This window comes from Cebus imitator, unplaced genomic scaffold, assembly GCF_001604975.1.
Source record: "Cebus imitator isolate Cc_AM_T3 unplaced genomic scaffold, Cebus_imitator-1.0 Scaffold421, whole genome shotgun sequence".
Taxonomy (NCBI): Eukaryota; Metazoa; Chordata; class Mammalia; order Primates; family Cebidae; genus Cebus; species Cebus imitator.
The window spans coordinates 1,093,575-1,117,460 of NW_016107736.1; the positions used below are offsets into that span (position 1 = coordinate 1,093,575).

At 37.2% G+C, this 23,886-nt stretch overlaps 1 protein-coding gene across 12 annotated transcripts in view; it reads left to right on the forward strand.

The window, feature by feature from the left end:
• The window catches only part of MBNL3 (muscleblind like splicing regulator 3), a 109,688-nt gene that overhangs the window by 65,346 nt on the left and 20,456 nt on the right, over window positions 1-23,886 (forward strand). For 9 of the 12 annotated variants that reach the window (XM_017509797.2, XM_037731807.1, XM_017509794.2 and 6 more), the window contains one exon: window positions 14,445-14,609. In XM_017509797.2, coding sequence (XP_017365286.1) covers window positions 14,556-14,609 — 54 coding nt within the window. In that variant the 5' untranslated portion in view covers window positions 14,445-14,555. Of the gene's footprint in view, window positions 1-7,183; window positions 7,279-14,444; window positions 14,610-23,886 lie in introns of those variants that run through there. The other 3 variants (XM_017509792.2, XM_017509798.2, XM_037731806.1) reach the window with 1 other exon arrangement.

Below are 23,886 nucleotides of genomic sequence, written 5' to 3' on the forward strand. Positions count from 1 at the left end.
TCTTTTAGGGAGGTAAAATGATTTAAGGTAGTTATAATCTGTCAGAGTTTTTATACTTAATTCTCAGAAAATATTTTAGTTCTATTGTAAAGGACTAATAAAGAAAAATATATTTTTGACATTTTATACTGATTTTTCTTTCAAAACATACTAAATTTTGCTTTGTTCCTTTTTCCTTTCAAAGCATGTAGGAAGCATGTAGGGGCAGGAATTATTTCTAGAGAAGTTAACACAATTGGAAAATAATTTACCGATGATCTAAAAGTAATTAGAATTCAGGGCACTAGAATCTCAGCTTAGCACTCTTTCTAATAAAACACTGTATTCCTATTAAAACTTAAATTCATTTCTTCTTTGGGAACAGATAACATTAGCGGTCAGAGTATGAACAGCCTGTGACCTGCTTCCAAAACAGTTGATTCTTATAACAGTGGATCTGTTTATTGTTGTAATTATTTTCCCTATTATATTGTCTTTAGAAGTATAAGTACACTTTTGGATTCTCCATGCTCAGTTGTCTAGTCACTTTTTTTATTTTTCTGAGACAGGGTCTCACTCTGTTGCCTGGGTTGGATCATGGCTTACTGTATCCTGCCTCAACCTCCTGGGCTCAAGTGATCCTCTCACCTCAGCCTCCTGAGGAGCTAGGACAGCAGGCATGTGCCACCATGCCCAGCTAATTTTTTTTATTTGTTTTTAGTAAACACAGGGTTTCCCCATGTTGCCTAGGCTGGTCTCGAATTCCTGTGCTCAAGCAATTCTCTACCTCAGCCTCCCAACGTGTTGGGATTACAGGCATGAGCCACTCTGCCTGGCTCATTTTTTATGTAACAGGCAGATTTTCTAGTATCATCATCAAAATGTCTATAACACTTCATTTTAAAATGCTGTGGAGAAACCTGAATGATAAATCGAAGACTAGAATTGATGTGTTTATTTTATTGGTGTGTTTACATGATGCAGCCACATATTAAAATTTGTATTTGAAACCCTTTAGTTTTATTTTGTGAATAATGTTTACTTAACCAAAAATAAATTGACAATAAAGAAAAGAAAGGAAAGAAATGTAACTTGTACATTTAAAGCTCTGAAAAAGTCAAACCCTAGTGCCTAAGCCCACAGATCATCGCCTCCACTTTGCAGTATCTCAAAATATATCTACTTTACGATCATTTAACTAAAACCTCCACTGAAACTGAGCTTTCGGTGGGGTAGTCTTTTGGGAAGTGACGTGTGCTGTTCATGTACGTTCTCGTTTGCCTCTGTCCTTAGGGGAATGAAATGCTTCAGAAGAACACTTTGTACCATTTTGTGTTAAGGTTGATCTTTTCTCATCATTTGGAGACTTTCTCTGCTTTGTGATAGTGTCGACAGCACTCACTTGTCATCTGAGTAAACTTGCTTCTGAATGGCACTATGGTGTTTTTAAAAGATTATTCTCTTAGGGTAGTAATGATAGTCATGAAGTGCACAGACCACCTCTTTCACTGAGTCCTGCTTCCATTGGTTCTCAGTCTCCATGGTATATTGCTGGACTGTTACTTTTGTCAGGTCATGGCCGTTTATGCTTAAGTCCTCATGACCCAACTCCTGATAATTGAACATTGCTTCTCCCAAACAAACTAGCAAAATTCTACTGTGCAAACAGTTACTAAAAACTGTGTTAAGAGATAACATGTTTCGCTAATTGTTCTGCTTCAGGAACTATGGAAGGCCGTTTCTAACATTTGGTTTCCTAGGGCCAGGTGCAGTGGCCCACGCCTATAATCCCTATCACTTTGGGAGGCAGGTGGATCACTTGAGCCCAGGAGTTCCAGATCAGCCTGTGCAACATGGGGAAACCCGTCTTTACAAAAAATACAAAAATTAACTGGGCATGGTGGTGTGCACCTGCCCTACTCAGGATGCTGGGGTGGGAGAATTACCTCAGCCTGGGAAGGTAGAGGTTACAGTGAGATGTGATAGTGCCACCATTCCAGCCCGGGCAACAGAGTGAGACCCTATCTTAAAAAAAAAAAAAAAAAAAAAAAATTCAATTACCTTGTCTTATTCATTCTCAAGTCATCCAAGATCCCTAGGTTCTGAACAAAGTAAATTTGCCATAAATTTGGGCTACTAACTGGTGTCTGGACATACCTAACAGTCAGTTGATATGTAGTCTTTGTTATAATCTTAGAGGGAATGTGGTGGCCCAGACAGTATAAATATTTGAACCAGTTCATTCCTCTATTTAGAACTGTCACAGTGTTATGAAGCAAAGTATCCTGATGGAGTGTGAGCTCTGGACCACAGAACACATGGGTTCAAATCCTAGCTCTGCTACTTATTAGTTATGTCAGGTTGGGCATGCTTCTTCACTTCTTAGTGCCCTGTTTCCTCAATTGTGAAGATTAAATGAGATCATGCATATAAAGCACTTTGAACAATGCCTGGCACATGGTAAATCTACAATAAAGTTAGCCGTTAATATTCAGGTGGACATGGTGTGAAAAACTGGAAACCATTTTACAGTATTCTAAAAAATCTGTCAAATTTTGTTTTTATGACTACTTTCATGATATTAATAGAAAATATAATTTTATGGGAGCCTCAACCTGGTGTCTGTGTATCAACAATTGTCTCATGCCAAGCAACATGAGCTAAAGCTGTATATATAATATCTGCAGCTTATGCATAAGTGATCTGAATTAGTTAACATCCAAAAGGTCATTTGACTTTATATGCAGGAGTCTAGTATACCAAGTCAATGCAAAACATGAAACAATGTAAAACCAAATGAATACTCCAGTTATCTTTAATAGAAAATAAATGTAAAATATTAGCACACTGATATTTTACACTATTTCGTTTCTTTCACTCTATCCATTTTGTCAAAATCATTGAGAATGGAATTTGATTTACCTTATTTAACAGATATAAACTGACTTTTTTTTCAAAAAGACATGTTTTCTGATTTTATCTTGATTTTGAGGGAAAGTACAACTGAGCTAGAGTAGATTTATTTTTTTCTCACCAAAATAAGGATTCCACTAATTAAAAGGCACTGACTAGAATATCACCATGGCCTGAATGACCCCAGAAATCCTTTCATGCTTAATATAGACGATGTACATTTTAAATGAACACTACATCTTTAGACATGTACTACTCTTCTAATAAGTCTTGTTCCAGCTGTTTAAATTGACTAAGGGAGTACAGTTCATAGATTTTGAAGGTAACTAATTAACTCTCTGTTCTTTGCTTTATTTTTTCCTTGCTTTGGGTGTGGAGCTGTGCATCCTTTGGCAGTGGTCATATTTCAACTCCTTCTCTGTAAGGCCATGAGACATTTATGGTTGAAACATTGATTTATTTTAAAGCAAAAAGCCTCCCTTTATCACTATTTTCTTTAACCCCATTTCTAGTTACATTGTTTGTGGAGGGCCTTGTTTAGTTCTTTAAATACTGGGAACAGTTTCATCATCATTAAATATTAACTGCTCACTGGAAGCAGAAGGGAGCTTCATTAAGGTTGCTGTATTTACTAAATTAGACTGGAAGAGGAACATTTTAAGACACAGACACATATCTGAAAGAGAGAGTGAAGAAAGGAAAAGAAAGAAAGAGAAAAAAAGAAACAAAAAGAAAGAAAGGAAGAAAGGAAGGAAAAAGAAAGAAAAAGAAAGAAAGAAAGAAAAAAAGAAAGAAAAGAAAGAAAGAAAAAGAAAGAAAGAAAGAAAAAGAAAGAAAGAAAGAAAGAAATCTATCTCAGCAGTTTCATTAGAGCTTTGTCAATTGTGTTCACATCTCTGAAACATTTCATCCAAAATGAAAGTTACATTTTGGATGAAACTTAACATACTTGGTAGATAGTCAGGACAGGCAGAATAGATCTTTATTTTAGAAGAGAAAGGATTTGTATCAATACCTTGCTTTCATGTTTGTAGAACAAAAGCAAACAGTAAGTTGGCCTAATTTTCAGATGCTTTTTAAAAGAATCACTTGGCTAAAAATGCCACTTAAATACACAATATATTTAGAGTTTGGAATTTTCTCTGGGAATTTGCCTGATACTCTAAACTACATACAGTTGTATTTTATTTTTAATTAATAATTATTATGGGAACATAATTGTGCATATTTATGGGATACATGTGATATTTTGATATAGTTATACAGTGTGTAATGATCAAATCAAGGTAATTGGGGTATCCATCATGCCAAACCTTTATCATTTCTTTGTATTAGGAGCACTCAAATCCTACTCTTTTAGTTATTTTAAAATATACAATAAATTGTTATTAACTATAGTCACCTTATTGTGCTACTGAATACTTGAACTTATTCCTTCTATCTAACTGTATTTTGTGCCCATTAACCATCCCCTCTTTATAAACCCCTTCTCACTACCCTTTATAGTCTCTGGCAATGATCATTCCACTCTCTATCTTCATGAGTTCAGTTTTTTGTTGTTTAACTCTCATATGAGTGAGAACGTGCAGTATTGATCTTTCTGTGCCTGTCGTATTTCACTTAACATAATGTTCCCCAGTTCCAATCATGCTGTTGCAAATGACAGAATTTTGTTCTTTTTTATGGCTGAATAATATTCAATTGTGTAATGTACCACATGTTCTTTATCCATTCATCCGTTGATGGAAACAAATTGATTCCATATCTGGACCATTGTGAGTAATGCTGTAGTAAACACGGGGGTACATCTCTTTGAAATACTGTTTTCCTTTCTTTAGGATAGATACCCAGCAGTGGGATTTCTGGAGCATATCATAGTTCTATTTTTAGTTTTTTGAAGAACCTCCATACTGTTTTTTATAGTGGTTGTGCTAATTTACATTCCCACCAACAGTTACCTACTTGCCTGCAATTTTAATAACAAGTTAGCACAAAGGTTTCAATAGAACTTTTGGTGATGAAATATATATTTTCCCTAACAAAACATAAACTTAGTCCATGCCTCAAAAGTATTTTAATGGCAGTCCATGTCACCAAGTAAAAACTTTCTACATGGAAATTCCATTTTTGCTTATTATAAAGTGGAGACATTTGGCTTCATTGGGGGGTTGAAACATAATTTCACACTGATTAACTCACCCTGTAAACAACCATTTTGGTACCATGTTTTACATTTCTTTATCTGAAAGAAGATTCACATTTAACAAAAGAGGAACTGATTTTCATCTTTGTACCCCTAATTTAAAAATGCAGAGGTAAACCAATAGCTATATCTACCCTTTATATAAAGTTTGAGTGGAGAGCTATGTGGCTGGTTATAAAGACATAATTATTTAATTCATTCTGAGCAGCACACTGAGTCCAGCAAAGATAAATTGTTTAACTCTGAGCAATAATCAGTGCCTTTCTCACTATATACTCTTCATATACATTTGTAAGATATTTTTGCAAATTAAATTTTGCTTTGAAACTTTTCATTTTACTTAGAGACAGGAAATTTAATTTTGTCAAGTGGAAACCCCAAGGTTTAAGGTTAGTGCAAAACTAAAACCCTTTGGAGTTGAGGAGATTGCCCAATACCTTCTGACTTCCCAGGTTTCGGTACAGCAAAAACTCACTTGAGACCCTTAAGTCATGGAAAGCCTAAAATAATTAGCACAGTTTCAGGGGGCAGAACTCACAATGTAGGAAAGCCAGTTAGACAGAGAAGGCTTGATGTTCTTACTTCAGAAGTTGCTTGACTAAAGCCTTCAAATGCAAGAAGAAAGCCACGGCAACCATTTGGAAAGATCTGATGAAACTTACAGCTTTGAAAAGGGGTGTTGGGAAGATGATTGTGGGATGTTACTTTGCAATCATAGGAATATATCCATCTTGTTAGCTTTTGGGAGATCATGCATGGGTAAAAATGTCATTTCAAGAGAAGAGCCATGTTTTGGGAGTTCACTCTATTTTTCTATTTAAGAGAGAAATCAAAATGAAAGTACGAAGGAAAACTAACTTAACCTGCAAAACACCATACAATTTGCTTTAAGCTTTACTTTATTTACCTATAGAATGAGGAATTTCGATTAGATCAGCATTTTCCTAAGGGTACACTAAAGAGAGATGTTAACGGGAATATCATGAAAAACAGGGGGCACGGTTTCTGAGTTAAACAATATTGGGAAATGCTGGGTTAACAAAGGTAACCAGGTTTCTTTACTTTAGGACATGTGAGAGCCTTCATCATACTCTTGTGTATAGTCAGCATACAAGAGAGGAATATAAAGTGACATTTCTTATACTCGATTGACCAGTGAACCCAGCGTTTGAGGTTCCTCTCTTGGGATTAGTTGTCTGTGGTACATACTCTGGCAAATACTGGACTAAATGATCTCTAAGAGCCTTTCTAGCTTTACTATTTGATGTTTCTATGATATGTCCGTAAACATATAAACTTCCCCAGAGCAGTACAATTTTATTATTTCTGACCTTACTAATTCTTAATCTTTGATCATTCCAATGAAAGCGTCTGCATTCTTAATGAAAAAATAAATTCAGGACTGTGTCTAGCAATTGCTTAAATGTTCACGATTGTAATGTGAGGCTATTATGGATTGCCATTTTTCTCGAATATATTATTTGGTTCATTAGAATTAGCCATACCTCTCTACTTTGCATTCTTTTAATGTGAGTAATCGAGGATTGACTGAAAAAGATACCTATGCAAATAATGGCTATTCATCTGCATGCTATGAATCTGGACCTTCATAGAGCTTATGTGTGCATATAGAAACGTAATGCTAAGCGGTCATTTTCCTGCACTTTTTGACTGCTTAGCATTCTGTTTCTATATGCACACATAAGCTCTATGAAGGCAGGGCTGAAGGAAAAAAAAATGGTTAACCACCCCTCCCATCTGCACACACAGCTAAAAGCCTTAAAAATCTTAAAAGCCTCATCTTTATGTAACACTTCATATACTCAAAAATCTATGTGTAAATTTGGAGTTACATGTTAGGCAGGTGTTGGTCACACACCATCCCCCTCTTCATTCTAGCCTAAAGGGGGAGCTCCAGTGGACATCGAGGGTATTTAAATATACTGTTGCGCCACCAGTGGGTGGGAAGGTGGAGTGGCTGCCAGAGTAGCGAGCCGTGTGAAGCTTTTGGTGGGAGGAGCTATGGATCAAAAATTGCTGTCTCCAACAGTCAACTTCCTTAAATTTCCTTGCAGCTGATCAGGTAAGCTGGGGCTGAGAGTGCCTTCTACTTTACTCCGGGCAAATGAAGGCCTGAGAGCGCCTGGGCTGATTTCATAAGGAGGGCTGCTAAGAATCTTAAGGTAAACAGGTAAAATGGGTTTTCAAGGATTTGCCTTTATTAAGCTCAACTCATCAAGGTAGAAGCAGAGTGGGAGAGGGCTGCCAGATAAAATATTGTATGGGGCATACTTATACTAAAAAAAAAAAAAAATTCACTGTTTATCTGAAATTCAAATTTACCTGGGAGTCCTGCGTTTTTATTTGATAAATCTGGCATCTCTAGAGAGGATCCTAAGCAGAAACCCTAGCGGGGGAACGAAGGGGGCAAGCAACCGGTACCCTCTTTGTCCTGGCTTCTAAATCGTCGTGGCAAGTGAATGGATGGGGTGTCCAGAAAAAGGAGGTAAAGAACCCTAGGAGCAGGAGATTTGACTAATGGGTTAGAAACACCTCCTTATGTTGTTTCTTAATGAAGTTCATGTAGAAGGAGCTTTTTGAAGTTATGTGATTTTGCGTGTTTCATTTCTTGGAGTAACAAATTGAGTACCATTACTTTTTCTCTCCCATTTTTTCCGTTTTTGATGACATTTTCTGTTGGCAGCTATCAGCTGCTCTAAAGACAGCGTCTAGGAATACTTAGCATCGGGGATGCCTTCCGACTTTTGATAATTTGGTACCAATGTGCTCGTTGTGTTTGGGTTTTAATTTTATTCTGGCTGGCTGGGTTGTAAATAGATGATGCGTTTTTGATGAGCTTATTATTGACTAGTCATTCAGTTAATATTTTTCTACAGGGATGGACGGTATTCCATGAGAGCCGTGGTAAAAAGTGTGTAAGTGGGGTGGGAGAGGGCAGGAAGTAGATTTAAGGTATTAGTGAGGCAGGCTTGCTTTCACTGTTAACAGCTTCTGGGATTTTTATTGTTATTTGCTGTTCAAAAAATTTCAAAGAAAAACATCAAGCTCATGATCATTTGAAAATAAATATTTAACGTAAATGAAGCTAAGCGTGGGTCATGAAGGGAAGCCGCAAACATTTTTCTTGTAAGACGGCATATGCATTAGAGAGCCACAAGAAGGCCCCACCTGCTGTGATTTTCCTAAAGCCACCTTTGTCTTAGTAGCTTCAGGGAATTTGACTTGCGGCTTGTTCAGAGAAATTCAGGATGGGGGTGGGGCAGTTGGAGAACGCAGTTTTTTTCTAAACTGACCCTGGAAATGCAGGGCCCTCCTGGGCAGGCCCAGGTGCTGATTAGATATGGATCTGCTGCTGGCTCCTTTATTCGTCCGGTGGGGCCCTATATCCTGAGGGCCTCTGTGGCCAGAGACCCCTTGGAATCAGACCAGAGTTTGTGTCTGTGGGTCTCATGGATTCATGTCACTTTTGGTTAAGTTATACTAAATTACCAGGATGTTTCAGCCATGATGGCCACATATTCCTCAGGGTCTATATTCATAGGAAAAATAAATTAGGAACTAGCTATTTTCTGGACCTGAATAGAATAACGGTTCATTTGGAACAGACAACCAGGAGCAGCCTCAGTCATGTGTTGACTATTGTTCTCTTCTTGGAGGGAGAAGAAAGAACTTATGAAAGAAAATAGCAAGAGAAGCACTTAGGCTTCTAAGGCAGACTTAGTGTTATGCCCTATAAAATTATTCTCATGAAGTTCAACAAATGTGTATGGAGGGGTGACTATTCATCAGGCGCACACGCACGTCCCTGGAGACTGAAGAAGAGGAAGATGTAGTTCTGCCTTTATACTGGCTCAAAGTCTAATAGAGGAGACAAGCATGTAAACAATTTATCGATGTACACTGCGATAAGAGCTACGATAAAACTGAGTACAAGGTGCAGTTGGAAACACAAAGGAGGGAGAGATAAATGGGGGCAGGAGTGGGGAGATGGTTCCAGGAAAATCTTTACAAAGGAAAAGCCATTTGAACTGAGAATCCATATTGGGTAGTGAAAGTCTGGAAACTTGGCTTGTGTGCTTACTGAGCTGCTTATGAATTACGACAAGTCACCTCATCCCTTTGGCCTTCACATTCTCTGTAAGATAAAGGTGCACAAGATGTTCCCTACAATCAGATTCAGCTCTAAACTGTTTCCATCCTGGGAATCAAATTATCTTAGTGGGCTATTTCAGAACAAAAGTGTGATTGTAGAGCCCAGTACTCCCTTTGTCATTGGGAGATCAAAATGTAAAAGTTCTCTGGAGGCAGATAGGCAAGAAAATTATTCCGCCCTCCTCCCAGCTTCTCGCCTATTCAAACTTGTTATTTGGTTTGCACCAAAGTCATTGCCCTGTGTATGTGTGTATGGGCTGTGTCAAGAAAACAGAGTTGGGACAATATGAAGAAGGTGGGTACAGTGCTGGCTGCAATGGTGGGGGGTACTTGGCTAGCCCTCTCCATGGGGATTGACTTTCAGCCTCATTAATTTTGCCTTCATTATATTTAGGAAATGGTTTATTAAAGAGTTTTTCCCCTAAATTTCTTGCCTGCATCTCACATTTAAATTAAAAGTTGTATGCAGAATTTTAAGTCTGCGTGTTGTGCATTTATGTCAACATTTATAGATGATACAATACTTGGAGGAAAAAATGATGCAGAGTATCCATTTTTGTAAAGACAGAATTCTAAAATGAAGAAGGTGGGAAATTTGCCAGTAGTATGCTGATATCTGGCTAATAACTCATTGTATGTTGATCTTGACTCAGGCTTTTCCTAGCTTTAATAAATCTGTGATGCACACTGGGGGCAGTTGCGGGGGGTAGGGGAGGGACAGCGGGGGGGGGAGGGTGGGGAGGGATGACATGGGGAGAAATGCTGGATATAGTATAGACCTAAAGTAAAATTAAAAATAAATAAATAAATAAATAAATCTGTGATGCTTGCAGGATCTAGCCAAACTGGTACATATGATTTGTAATTCTGAAATCATTGTTACTTCCTCTGAGAAGCCATGTCTGTGCATGTAAGTATGTTACGGTGGGGCACCATCATCAGACTTTTTTCATTTAATACATCATGATTAAAATGGAATAACAACGTTTTTCTTCATAGAACAAATCATCTGTTGGGTTCCTTGATTTAACATTTAACTTTTAGCAGTCTAGCAGATCAGTGAGATTATGTATTTGAAAAGTAATCCAGTTATAATTGTATTTGAGAGAGAATATTTAGGAGTTTTTTTTCCATATAAATCCATATGTATTTGACGAAGCAAGTCATTCTGCAAACAGCTGTTTCTCTTAAGATACTGTGGCTGACAAAGGTTAATTTGCAGCCTCCCAGGTTCCTTTTCTTATTCTGATGTATGGTAGGGCTTTCTCTCATGAACATAAAGTACATTTCCCAGGGTTTTTCTACCACCCAGTGCATGGGAAGTCTTGTGTCTGACAGACTGTGACTCTCATAACTCCCTAGACATAGGTGGGATTTGAATCTCTACAATTATACTTTTTTCTCTTAGTCAAAGGCTTTGTATTCATTTGGGAAAAGCCTGAAGGTAGGAAAAAGGCAATACATTGAATTTGGGAGGCTTTATAAATGTTCTACAATGTATCACTTTGTCTGTCATCAACTTCTTGATGCAGATGTACTTCAGAAATGTCATCGGCTATTTTCACCCTCTGCTTGCTGCTTTTTGAGTGCATTTTTAAAAGACAGTCGATGGGAAAGGGGAGCTGGAAGATTCATATGATTCATAGGTGTACTAGCACTTATTTCAGCAGATAATTGCTTTCCTATTGAATCACTTTGCTATTTTCTTTACTCAGTAACACAGTGAAAGACCAGTTGAGAATGACATGTTTTTTAAGCCCAAAAGGAAATGGAAAAGGAGGGAAATTGAGGCAAGCATAAATGAGCTTGCACTCTAGTCTCTTCAACGTTTCTTTAATCTTGAGTGTATATGGGAGGGGGAGAGAGTTGATTTCCATGTCTTCACTCCCCTTAGCTGCTGGTTTTAGTACATAGCCTGCTCTGCCAGAGGGTGGCGACTGTCATAGGTACATTTACAGAGCCGTTTAAGACAGGGCCTGATACTTTGCACTGGTGTGTGCTAATTCTGAACCTATGGGTCTAGATTGGAAGAAGGAGGGCTTGGGACACCACTGACTTGGCTAGGGAAAACTGAAGGGTGATTTTTCAGAGCCAACATGGCTGCTGGGCTATCGCACCAAACTGTTATAGACCCAGTGTGACAGGGTACCTTGTGGCCCACTCAGAGTGCTTAGGTGGCCTACGGAAATCATTGGAACCTTCCTAGTACAGAGTTATTGATTTTCCAAAGGACAAAAACAATAGATGATTACCTACTTGACTGGGACAGTCCCTCCCTAATCCCCACTCCATCTCAAACTTACATGCTTTACCAAAGCCTTAATTCTATACCACGGATTAAAAAACAAGTGTTAACAGATGTCAAAAACCAAGTTTGTTCTCTCCCAAACACCAATTAAAGTATTTTGGCCTATAATTAAGTTTGGGCCTCTTGAAGAATGAACACTATGTAGAGGAGATTTATTATCACCAAGTGTTGTGCGTATAAATATATTATCCTGAGTTCTAAAGTTGTCTTGGAAAAAAACGGGCATAGTTTTCTTTTGAAATGTTGTATTCCACAGATAACATAGATATTAAATTACTTGGTCTCCTCATCTATTGTTTGGATAGAGAATGCAGATTTTTATTTTATTTTATAAGCTTTCTTGAACATAAACAGCAGTTTCTGGTAAGGTGATGTTACTATGCATTTGCATTGTTATATAATTAAATTATGGATTCTGTCATTCAAAATAGAAGCTTTATAAATTGAGTAAAATCTCATAACTAAGATGAATAAGTTTATTTAAATCTCATGCTGCCTTATATTCTGTAGTTTAGTTTTATAGCGCAACTTGATATAATTTTTTAAAGTGTAATTCTTTTTTCTATTTCTGTGTACTGTTTTTGCTCTGCTAAACTGTCGTTGTTTTCTAAGAAAAAGCTTAAGATAAGTTACTTTATGTGAAGGATATAAAAGCACAAAGGCATGTTCACTTCTTTATCGGTATATTGGCAGGAAATGTGCCAAATACAGTGTGTTCTCTCCCTCCCTTCTTCTCCCTCTGATTACATTCAGTGTAGATGATATTAAAACTAAATTGTAACAAATGGTGAAATTCCAATTATTCTTTTTTCTTTCTTTTCTTTAACTTATCTAATATTTGGAATTCCTGAATATGAAAGACACTCTTCATTATATAGCTTTTTTTTTGCAGTGGAGTTACAAATTGTATTCTATGCTTGTGTAGGCTAATTGTCTAAACAAGCTATCTGGGTGGCTCTGCAATCCTTAAGCAATGCTGCTCAGCAGCTGCCTAATTTCTTTTCTCACTACTGCTGTCAAACTACCCCAACACATAGGAATTTGAGTGGTGGCCCTAACTGGAGTATGCAGCAAGATGAAAAATAGTCAAAGGAGAAGGAGGGTCAGGAGTAAGTTATTTAGACCCGGTTAGGCGTCAGGGTCTCCAAATGCAGCTGCAATTGATAATAAAAAGGACTGAAATTCGGAAAAGCGGTCAGTGGTAGAGATAGAGATTTAAGATCCAAGCAATTGTAGAAGTGTTTGGAACTTTGAAAAAGCTTAGTTTCTCCGGGGAAAAGAAGTTAGAGAGGAGAGCAAGAGGATTTAGAACTGGGCCTTGGGGAAATCTTTAATGTCAGGGTGTGGGAAGAGGAAGAGAAACCCTGAAGTAGAAGTGTAAACTACCATGTTTGGCTGTGGAAGTCACCAAGTGCCACTGCCTCCATCAGCTGTTAATTCTGAGCCTGATCACCTGAGTTTTGTAGATGGAGAGTGGAGAATCTAGGAACTAAAGATCCTTGCCAATTTCTGTCTTGCTTCACCTTGGTGGGTGTAAAAAGAAGCTAATGGTTTCTCTCGGGGGTATGTTTATGGGGAAAATAGCCCTATTACTGTGATTTAGCACACACAGGGTTCTCCTTACACTCATTATATATGTTGAAATTGCACAGGTATTCCTAGGCTACTTTTAAGAATTTAGGGGGATTAGGTTAATACGATTCTTAACTCATACTACCAATAAATTATTATTTATCCAAGATTTGCATAGAAATATAAAAGTACATAAAACTAAGATATTTGATTTTATAAATCATTTTAATTTAATTTAATGTAAATTGAGCATTGGGAAAAACGAAAAGACGAACTCCACAGGAGACGATGGACACTTTTAATTTCTCACACTGACTTTTAAGTTATACTCAGCTTCTTGCCAGAGGAGTTAAAACAATAGAGCCACCTTGTCCTAGTGATCTAATATTTAAAAAGAGCAGTTGCAGTACATCTAGGTTTGCATTATATGTAGCTCTAGAAAAGTTTTGAAGGTCATGTCTTGATTCTCAATGAAATTATAGGAATGTTTTAATAACAAGATAACTAAACAATGAAGAAGTGATTGCATAAACTATGTAGGCATCATAAATAAGGAAGACACATAGCATGTGTTGAATGAAAACAGTTGGTGAACAAACTCATTTTTCTCTTGGGAATTCAGGTGGCCTAGCAGCTTGCACTCCTCCATCCAAAAAAATGTTGCCCTTTTGCTCCCCACCTCCCCCTCCCCCAATAACCTCATGTACTGTAAAGAATCTTAGCATCTGTGGGAAACAGAATTGTTTGCAGTTGTGCTTCCTTAAAAGGTTTATGGTGGACCTGGTAATCCAAATAAGAGAGACTCATTAGCTTCTTTGTATAGTGCTCATGAGTAAAACACAGTAATGGGTCACATTGTGACAATGTGATCAACAACTAGTCCAGCAACATCCTTTGCTGCTACATAGTAAACATCATAATTAGCAGCAATGCCAGCATTTAGGTGACACCAAAAGCATGTTTGGTTCCACAGAACTGACATACTATCCTGTCTTGAAAGTGCTTAACATCAATAAAAAACATTCAATTTGCTGAGAATCCAAAATACACTTTGGTCTCCATCATGCAAGTGATCTAGGGCCATTATCTCCGGAACCTAAGGAACAAAATGGCTGCCAAGCATAGGGATTTATTATTTCATTAACAGACTGTCAGTGAATTTCAGGGTGTTTCTCGCCTTATATGGATTCAAGAAGAAGAGTTTTGGAGCTTAGATCGTCCCCAGATAATGGAGTTCAAAATTTATCTATTTGTGGATAGTTTTAATTAAATGTTTTCCCTATTCTTCATTGTTAGGGTCGGTGCACTCGAGAGAACTGCAAGTACCTTCACCCTCCTCCACACTTAAAAACGCAGCTGGAAATTAATGGGCGGAACAATCTGATTCAACAGAAGACTGTCGCAGCCATGTTCGCCCAGCAGATGCAGCTTATGCTCCAGAACGCTCAAATGTCATCACTTGTAAGTTGCAGCTATCTTTTGAAAATTGCCAATAAATATCTACAGTGGAATAACCTGGCAGGGACTTGAGGAAGTTAGTTGCAACAGGATTTAGGACACAAACTAATGTGTTCATTGACAGTGCAGAGCTGTGCACATGAAGAGAGCAGTCAGGTGTGTTGCATTGAAAACCTGGCTGCATTTATGCATGAGTTCAGTTCATAAGAGAATATGGACAAAGGAGCAGGGACATTTTAAGATAAGAAGAGCTTTTATTATTACATGGAAACCTTTGAATTCTAGGACATTAATTCAAACAGATTTTCTTGTTTGATGGGGATTTTGTTGTTTTTTATTTCTTTTTGAGACAGAATTTCACTCTTGTCGTCCAGGCTGGAGTGCAATGGTGCAATCTAGGCCCACTGCAACCTCTGCCTCCCAAGTTCAAACAATTTTCCCTCCTCAGCCTCCTAAGTATCTGGTATTACAGGTGCCTGCCATCACGTCCAGCTAAATTTTTTGTGTATTTTTAGTAGAGACGGGGTTTCACCATGTTGGCCAGGCTGGTCTCGAACTGCTGACCTCAGGTGACCCACCTGTCTCAGCTTCCCAAAGTGCTGGAATTACAGGTGTGAGCCATTGCACCTGGCCTGTTGTTGCTTTTAAATAAACTTTCTATTTTGAAATAATTTTATATTTACAGAAAAGTTGCAAACACATTAATAGTACAAAGAGTTCCTGTATTACCCTTCACCCAGTTTTCCCCACTGTTAACGTCTTATATTACTGTGGTAGATTTGTCAAAAGCAAGAAACTGGAATTGCACGTCATTACTATTAACTAAACTCCAGACTTTAGTCAGATTTCCCCAGGTTTTCTATTAATGTAATCCTTCTATTCCAATGTCTGATTTAGGGTACCATGGTGCATTCATTTGAATTTTAGCTCCCCTCTCTTCTCTGCCCTATCACCATTTCTCAGTTTTTCCCAATTTCTCATGATCTTGATGGCGGCTTTCCCTTATCCTAGCTGCAGGATTTCCCTATGCAAAAATTAATAAGATTATGTGTCATTCTAGACAAGTATCTATTATTTTTGTGGACTTGTGAATTTAAATGGATCCTTTAGAAATTAATTAAGCTATATCTTTTCCTATTGTTTTATTGAAAATCCACTCTTGTCCCTATGCCTTAAAATATAAACTTTCATTTTGCTTTTACATCTCTTAGGGGGAATTGAAAACTGTCCCTTTTCTGCCATAGTTCTTCAAGCCTCACATTTAACTCAGTGGTGCCTCATTCTAATTCCAGCTGGCCTACTTCCTTTAAAGTATTAACAGGATAAATTTGAAAAGCCTATGTTACCTTTATTTGTTACACACTTAATCAGTGACTACAATGAACATATTGAAAGCTGAAATATGTATGTAGTATTTAGATGCAATGAAAATGTGGGAGTAGGACAGTCTGCTATCAGTAAAGCCCATCTCATTAGAAAGTTGATTCTCAGAATTCAAGGATATGGCACACTTTCATGAATACATCTTTATGGATAAATGCAAAAACAGGTGGGAGAGGCAAGGATGAATCACGAAAGGTTTGTACCATGATACTCTTTTTCCAGAATGTCTAGACAGATTTAAGTAAAATAAATAGATTTCATGTTCTGTACTATTTGTTTACCAAAAAGATTTGCCTTGGAACTCAATGGTGATTAATTATGTTGGTAAATTAGTTCCTAGAAGGTAAGCTCCTCAAAGCTCCTCTTTGACCCTCAGTAATTCTTTACATTGTTGAAGTCCTTGCACAAACTCTTTCTCTGGGCTTTCACGTACTGATGTATCCCAGTCCCTCCCTACTTCTAAGGGCAGAGGGAAGATAAAGTCTTTTGGATACTGAAAATTGTTATGAATAAAATCATAGAGAAGTAAATGTGCTTGGTAAGTACAGAAAATGTGAATGAGCAGGGAATAAAGCAAGGCAGCTTTTATTTTTTTTCCCAAGCTTTACTGAGATACGGTTAGCCAATAAAATTGTATATATTTTAAAGTGTACAGCATGTTGATTTGTTAGATGTATACATTGTGAAATGAGATGGCATGGATGAACCTGGCAGGCATTAAGCCAAGTGAAATAAGGCAGACACAGAAAAACCAAATACTATATGATCTCACTCATATGTGGAATCTTGGAAAAAACTGAATGCATAGAAACAGAGAGTCGAAAGGTGGTTGCCAGGGAATGTGGGTGGAAGGGGATGGGGGAGGATGTTGGTCAAAGGTATGGCAAGGGAGATTTTAACTCACAGTTGCTACTCTCAGCTTCTCATGGGATGTCTCAATTTCAAACTAAGCAAAGAATAGGATGCAGATTTCATTATCAGACACCTGAGCCCAGTGTTTCCTACAGAGCTGGAACACTTATCTTTTTAAAGGTCAAGGGACAGCTTCAGAGTACTAGTGAAATGCCTTGTTTCAGGGGATCAGAGAGCAAGAAGTGGAGTAAAGTAGGGATACTGAGGGAAGCCGTTCTATTCAGCCTCTGCTAGAGTCTCTCCATTCCAAGTCTCACTCTTCACATGTTATTGATCAATCATGCTGGCTCACACTGGAGAATAGGGAGTAACTTTTTTGAAAATCCAATAAGAAATCCATTTTGCTTTCCAGCCTTTCTTCACTTGTGCTTTCTAATTTGATTCTCCATGCTTTCTATGTTATAATATGTTTCCTGATCTTTTCTTCGATGAGGGTAATTTCAGACTTCAGATGAGAGAAGATGACTGATATGATTCACAGGAGTACAATTCACTTTATAGCATATTACAAGTTACAAGGCATTACTTAGAAGACCCAAGGCAACAATTGGAAATTGCTTCTCTACCTTGTAGGTTATTTAATGATAGCTGTTATGATGCGATGAGCTGATAAATGATTAATTCCTGCAGCTATTATGTGTACAAAAATCTAACCCCAAGATGGTTGTTATGTTCCTCTTCTATGATCTAAGGAAGCCACTTTGTAAGCATGGTATGATTGAGCTAGTGTGAGCAATTTTAAGTATCATTTACCAGTCTGATTTGGAAAAAATTTTCTTTATTGTGGATCCTGATATTATTACAGAAGTAATGTATCATTTTACTTAATTTCTCTGGTACCTACTCTCCCCAAAACAACTCTCTATCCCTTTTAATCACCCCCACTCAATAATCTGATTCTTGTCTTTAAAATAGTCAAGCTTTTGTTTAAGAAATTTCCAGTGATGATATTTGTAGGGCTGCATATTAAAACCCATTTGTATCACTGGCTTGAACTTCATGTCTTTCCACAAAGAATACTTTGATCTGTTTCTAGGATACCAGAAGAGCACATTTGCCTTGGCAAAATTGAATATGGTTTGCTTATTATAAGTCCCTAGATAAAGGGAATGTCAACCTAAATGCGATGGTAGCTACAGAACAGATACTGTTAAGTGTGAGTGAACAATGAATAAAAGCCACACCTAGTCAATTTGGGTGGAATGCTGACTGGAGCAGGCAAGTTGGTTCACTCTATTAAACAGGTCTGAATTGACATTTGCCAGTATAAAAGTCCACCTCTGAAAGCTTTTTGTTGGCTTTATTAAGGAAGTTCAGCAGGTGAAACAAAAGGTGTGACCCTCTACTGTTTTTCAATGCAGTTTGAGAGAGATTGTTTCTGATGTTCCCAACAAAAAAGTAGAAGTTGAAGTATCCCCTTGGCATAATCAGAAGGGAAATACAACCACTGTGGAAGAATGTTAGAAAGAGTAGACCCTGAAGCAAAGCTAATGTTTTAAAATTTCGGCTTTACAATTAGGAATTTTAGTTATGAGGAAAGATTCTCACTACTGGATGTGGTGTATGTTTTTATAAAGTGAATATGATACTATAGGCTGTTGAAATGTTTTTATTTGGATGTTTTGCATATCTATACCTGTCCATATCCAAACTAAAGGAATACTTGGGAAATTTCTTTAGTTTCTCTCTTTGAATATGGTGATTCACATGGAAACAGATCCTGACACACAGGTGAACTTGACCCAGTAGAGTGTATTCATTTGATTATTTATATAGGGATTGTTAACTAAGCACATTTGAAGTTGCACTGGGGTGTGCCAAGTAATCAGGTTCTGTTGTATGCTATTTATGGCCAGTATTCCTGTTGCCAAGTTACCGAGTTCCAAACCATGAAGGCCATAAACAAGGGTTCCTCTCCAGGTTTTTCTTTATCTCAAATTGAATCATCTGATGTCTGCCTGGATCCCTCTCCACCTTTCTACATCATTTTTATAATTCTGTTTGCCAAATGTATTTCTCATAAACAGGCTTGTATGTTTAGCTAACATTAATATAGTAAGGGACGAAGGTGATGTAACACTTCAGAACCAAGAGAAAAAAATAGAAAGTTCAAGTAGATAGTAGGAATGGAGATATACCAATTAATGAATAATGAATAATATTGTTTTTAATGTTTCTTTTTCTCTTTTACTAAAGGGCTACAAGGTATTATAGTACTTAGGTTTATATTACTTATAAACTTAGTGACTAAAGATAAAATTGGAAAATATTTATTTATTTTGAGACACGATGTCACTCTGTGGCCCAGGCTAGGGTGCAGTGGCATGATCATCGCTCAGTGTCGCCGCAAACTTCTGGGGTCAAGCCATCATCCTGCCCCAGCCTCCTGAGTAGCTGAGGCTACAGGTACACATCACCATGCCCAGATAATGTTTTTTTTTTAAAAAATTTTGGCCAGGCAGAGTGGCTTATGCCTGTAATCCCAACACTTGGGGAAACTGAGGTGGGCAGATCAGGAGGTCAAGAGATAGAGACCAGCCTGGCCAACATAGTGAAATCCATCTCTACTAAAAATACAAAAATTAGCTGGGCATGGTGGTGTGTACCTGTAGTCCCAGTGGGAGGCAGAGGCAGGAGAATCGCTTGATCCCGGGAGATGGAGGTTGCAGTGAGCCAAGATAGCACCACTGCACTCCAGCCTTGCAACAGAGTGAGATTCTGTCTCAAAAAAAAAAAAAAAGAAAAATTTTGAATAGAAATAGAAATGTGATTTCACTATGTTGCCTAGTCTGGTGTTGATTTCCCAACCTCAAGCAATTCTCCTGCCTTGATCTCCCAAAGTGCTGGGATGCCTGGCCTACTTTTTAATTTTTTTTAAGTCAGTTGTTAAATGATACAGTACTTGAAAACAAGAGGACAAATATTCACACTAGAGTGATGGTTTATTAGCTCAAACAAACTTAGTTTATTGACTGAAATATTTATTCTATAAAAAAGAGTAGTTTTGTCACGGCTCTTTTATTAAGAATTATTATTTTAAAAGGTGGCCCAGACATTTTGTAGGTTTAATAGAAAAGAAAACTGTGTCTATTCTAAATTACCAATCTCATGGTCAGTAGAGAAATTATATTTTAGTGAAGGTTCTACAGCAGGTTTTTTAGTTCACCTACTCATGCAATGATGAATGATGGCATTTCATTCTTTACTCTTGATGTGGTGACATTACCTGTTTTGTAAAGCGATTTTTGTAAAATATTCAAGTCAGGAAAAGACAGGCATTATGTAATTATAAGGTTAATATGCTCCTAATATAATTACAACAGTCATGATCATGCGAACTTCCACATTGAGGTTGACCAAATCACATTGCAGAAGTACCTAGGGTGCTATCATGCCATGATCATCTAGATTTTATTATTTATTCTGAAAGATTAGACAAAATTTTACTTTTAGGTGTATCAGCTGAAGCCTAATGTTATCTATTTGTTCGACTAACATTGTTTTCAAGGTGGACTTTACCCTAAGACTAACATGAGGGGTTTAGGGATGCTCATTTGGATGATTTCCTTCTAAGACCCTGAGAGGGGTCCTAGCAATGTATTTAAAATGAGTTTGTAAAATTTGCAAAAGATATTTGTGTGTTTCATTCTTAAAGATCTACTTCCCCACCCAGTAGTCTAAATCTCAAACCCACAGATCATAGATTTGCTACTTATTGCAATTATTGGTCCAAAGTATACTAGTTATTCGGGCCTTTTGCTAAGACTGTGTATGTCACCTAGCTTAAAGCTTCTTTTATGTTAAAACAAAATAAATCCCCTAGCAGTCCCTTTGCTGCTTTGCCTCACCTCTGTTAATAGACACTGTGAAATCTGTTCTTTCAAAAGTTGAATAAAAATTCTACACTTTTGCAGCCAAACAGAGGACAATTGTACATGATACCTTCTACAATGCCCAGTTTCTTTGATAGTCACAAATCTCAACATTCTCCCTTTATCATCCTTTATATATTCCCGTGAGATAAATTAAATGTAATCTTCTCTATTTTTGGTCCTTCTCCTCTGGTGCTGGTTAGCTAGTTAGTTGGAGCCTGGTTCTAATGAGACCATGGTGGCCTGTGAGCTTCACTGTTTGTGGTCACAGTGTCATCTACAGCCAGCTACCTTCAGATTGCTTGCTGTAGATCACAAATGAGGTGAAGGCTGGGAGTTTGGTGGGATCTGTGAAAATCTCAATATGGCTCAGTAATTTGTCAATGAGAGGAGACGTCATATAAAAATCTGTGGTTGCCTCACCACCTGATAATTAAAGTGGTACCCCCAAACATTTCTAATTTGCCTTAATATCCTGTAAAGACCTGTTAAATATTAATGTACACATTTCTTTCCATAGTCTTCTCTCTTGAACCACTCTGGCTACCAGTCACATTAGCAATTCATTAATCACCTGGATTATACACGTTGTGATTTACACACTTTGTAATAAAGGTACATATTTTTATAGTATCACTAAACCACTTTTTTTTAGAGCTCTTAATTAGGAAGCTTCTAGTATGGATTTAGCCATCCTAATTTTAAAATACATACATACATATACATCTGAGATCCCTGTATGTACATATATATGTATGTATGTATGTATGTATGTATGTCTGTATGTCTGTATAAAATACCCTGGGCTTTTCATACTATTTGATCTAGCATTTCATATCTTTATCGAAAAAGAGTTTAGGACTAGCCATCTGCCTAAAGTCTTCCTCAGTGGAGAGCAAGACTGAAGGATTTATTCCATCTCTCTACCACCATTTTTGAAACTACTTTTACTTCTTTTTGCACTCTGATTTTTAAATTGGGTTGGTCTATTTAGTAAATCAAATATTTAGTAATCAAATATTAATCAATGGTTTAGGAATCCATTTTTATTCAATCCAGTAAGTAGTTATTGAGCATATACCCTGTGACAGGTATTTAAATGAGTGAAGGGTGGATAAGATGATGATCACGATGATCAAGAAACAAACTCTACCCTCTAGGAATTCATTATGTAACAAAACTAAGATGTTGGATAAATATTTTCTGGTGCCCTTAATTTCTGATTTGTACCTGATTCTTCATATTTTTTAGCTTTCGGCCTTTCTTTTTTCCACATAGAATTATTTTTCTATTAGCCATGCAAGGTTCTGTTTTGGTTTGTGCTGTTTTGATGGTGTGTTGGTGGTTTGTCATACCCCTGATAATTTTAACTTTTAACGCAACTTGCACTGACATGTTCATAGTCTCCAGGTTTCCTGTGGGTTCCTTGCTTTGTTCAGCTCTTCCTGTTTATCTTCCAAAAACCCACATTTTGTTTACACTCCTTGTTAAAACTAGATAACCACTTAATTTTTTGAACCTCTTTATTGAGGTAAGATTGACACACAAAAGCTGCACATGTTCAATGTATACAAATTGATGACTTTGGAGGCAAACAGATACTCATGATACCATCACTACAATCCATGCCACAAACTTGATTTTTTTAAAGTAGTCTTTGTTTCCTACTAGAATACTAAAGTTAATTGAATTGCCATTGTTATGCGGTGACCACCAAGAAAGTTTTAAGTCACATCCTGTTCACCTCCTTGGGAACAATGTCAAAGTTACCCTGCTTATGAAGTGTCAATCATTTACCCTCTTCCTAGGTGATATGCTGGTTTGTGTTTAGGTACTCCTTTATGGTTCCTGGCCTGCTACTGTATTTCTCCTCCCAGCAAATATGGGTAGCTCTGAACCATGACTAGTGTTCTCGTTTGTGTTATCCTTTATACCTCTTATACTCACAATCACATATTGATCTTTCACCTAACCTGCCTGCCTTCAATGCTTTCTCTTACTTGGAGACTTCTCTGATTTATAAGGTCAGAAAACCCAGATCAACATGGGGACAATAGTTCACTTTTGATCCCTGAACTTTTTTTTTCCTTAGTTCTCTCTAGAGCCATGGTGACTTATTCAATAACAAGTACAATTGGCACGTAAACACCACTATCAGCTTGCATCTGTTTATAACGTTAACTGTCAATTATTCAGAAACCAATTAACTAGTCTGGAGGTTATGTGGGTCTCCTGTAGCCTGCATTTTGGCCCGTTCAGTCCCCATGGAACATTAATCAAGGAGTGTGGAAATGATCAAGCAAATACTGTGAAAGAGAGATTATTCAATTGTGCTGTGTGTAAGTGAAGTTGGATAGAAATTAAAAATATGTATTTCAGTGCATTTTGGAATTATATAAAGATAGAAATATGCATGATGGCCGTAAAAGGGGCTTCCTTTTATATTATATAAATGTTTGCAAATGAGCAGTAAAATGAAGATATTGTGATGCTAGTAAAATGTAAGAGTGCTATTTTTCTTGTATTAAAATTGAGTCAAAAAATTATTACCAAATGTTTACCCTTCTGTAAAAGAAAATGTCTAATCATTCAATTCTAGACAGGAACTCAGAGATGGAAGGCCCTGATTATTCTGTTGACCTTAGGCCAGGATTTTGAAATATTTTACATTCACTTAACAATAATTGTAACCAATCTTGGATATTTTTGAGGTAACTACAAATAGATCTAGGCTATTGAGGAGATACAAAGATTGATTTGGCATAATATTTAATTTGTATTTCTTTATACTAGCTTGAGGAATAACCTGTTAAGTCACTATTCCTAAAGTGTGTGTAAATTAGACATTTTTTTGAGGCATAATTTTGCATTAAATTGCATTGCCTCAGAATCCTTTAAGAGCAATCTGTAGTGGCTCTTAAAAATTTACCTTTATGGGATTCCAACTATTTCCCTATTACTCACTGAGTAGTAATTGTTCTACAAACAAATCATTAAGAATCCTAATATTAGGGCCGGGCGCGGTGGCTCAAGCCTGTAATCCCAGCACTTTGGGAGGCCGAGGCGGGTGGATCACGAGGTCAAGAGATCGAGACCATCCTGGTCAACATGGT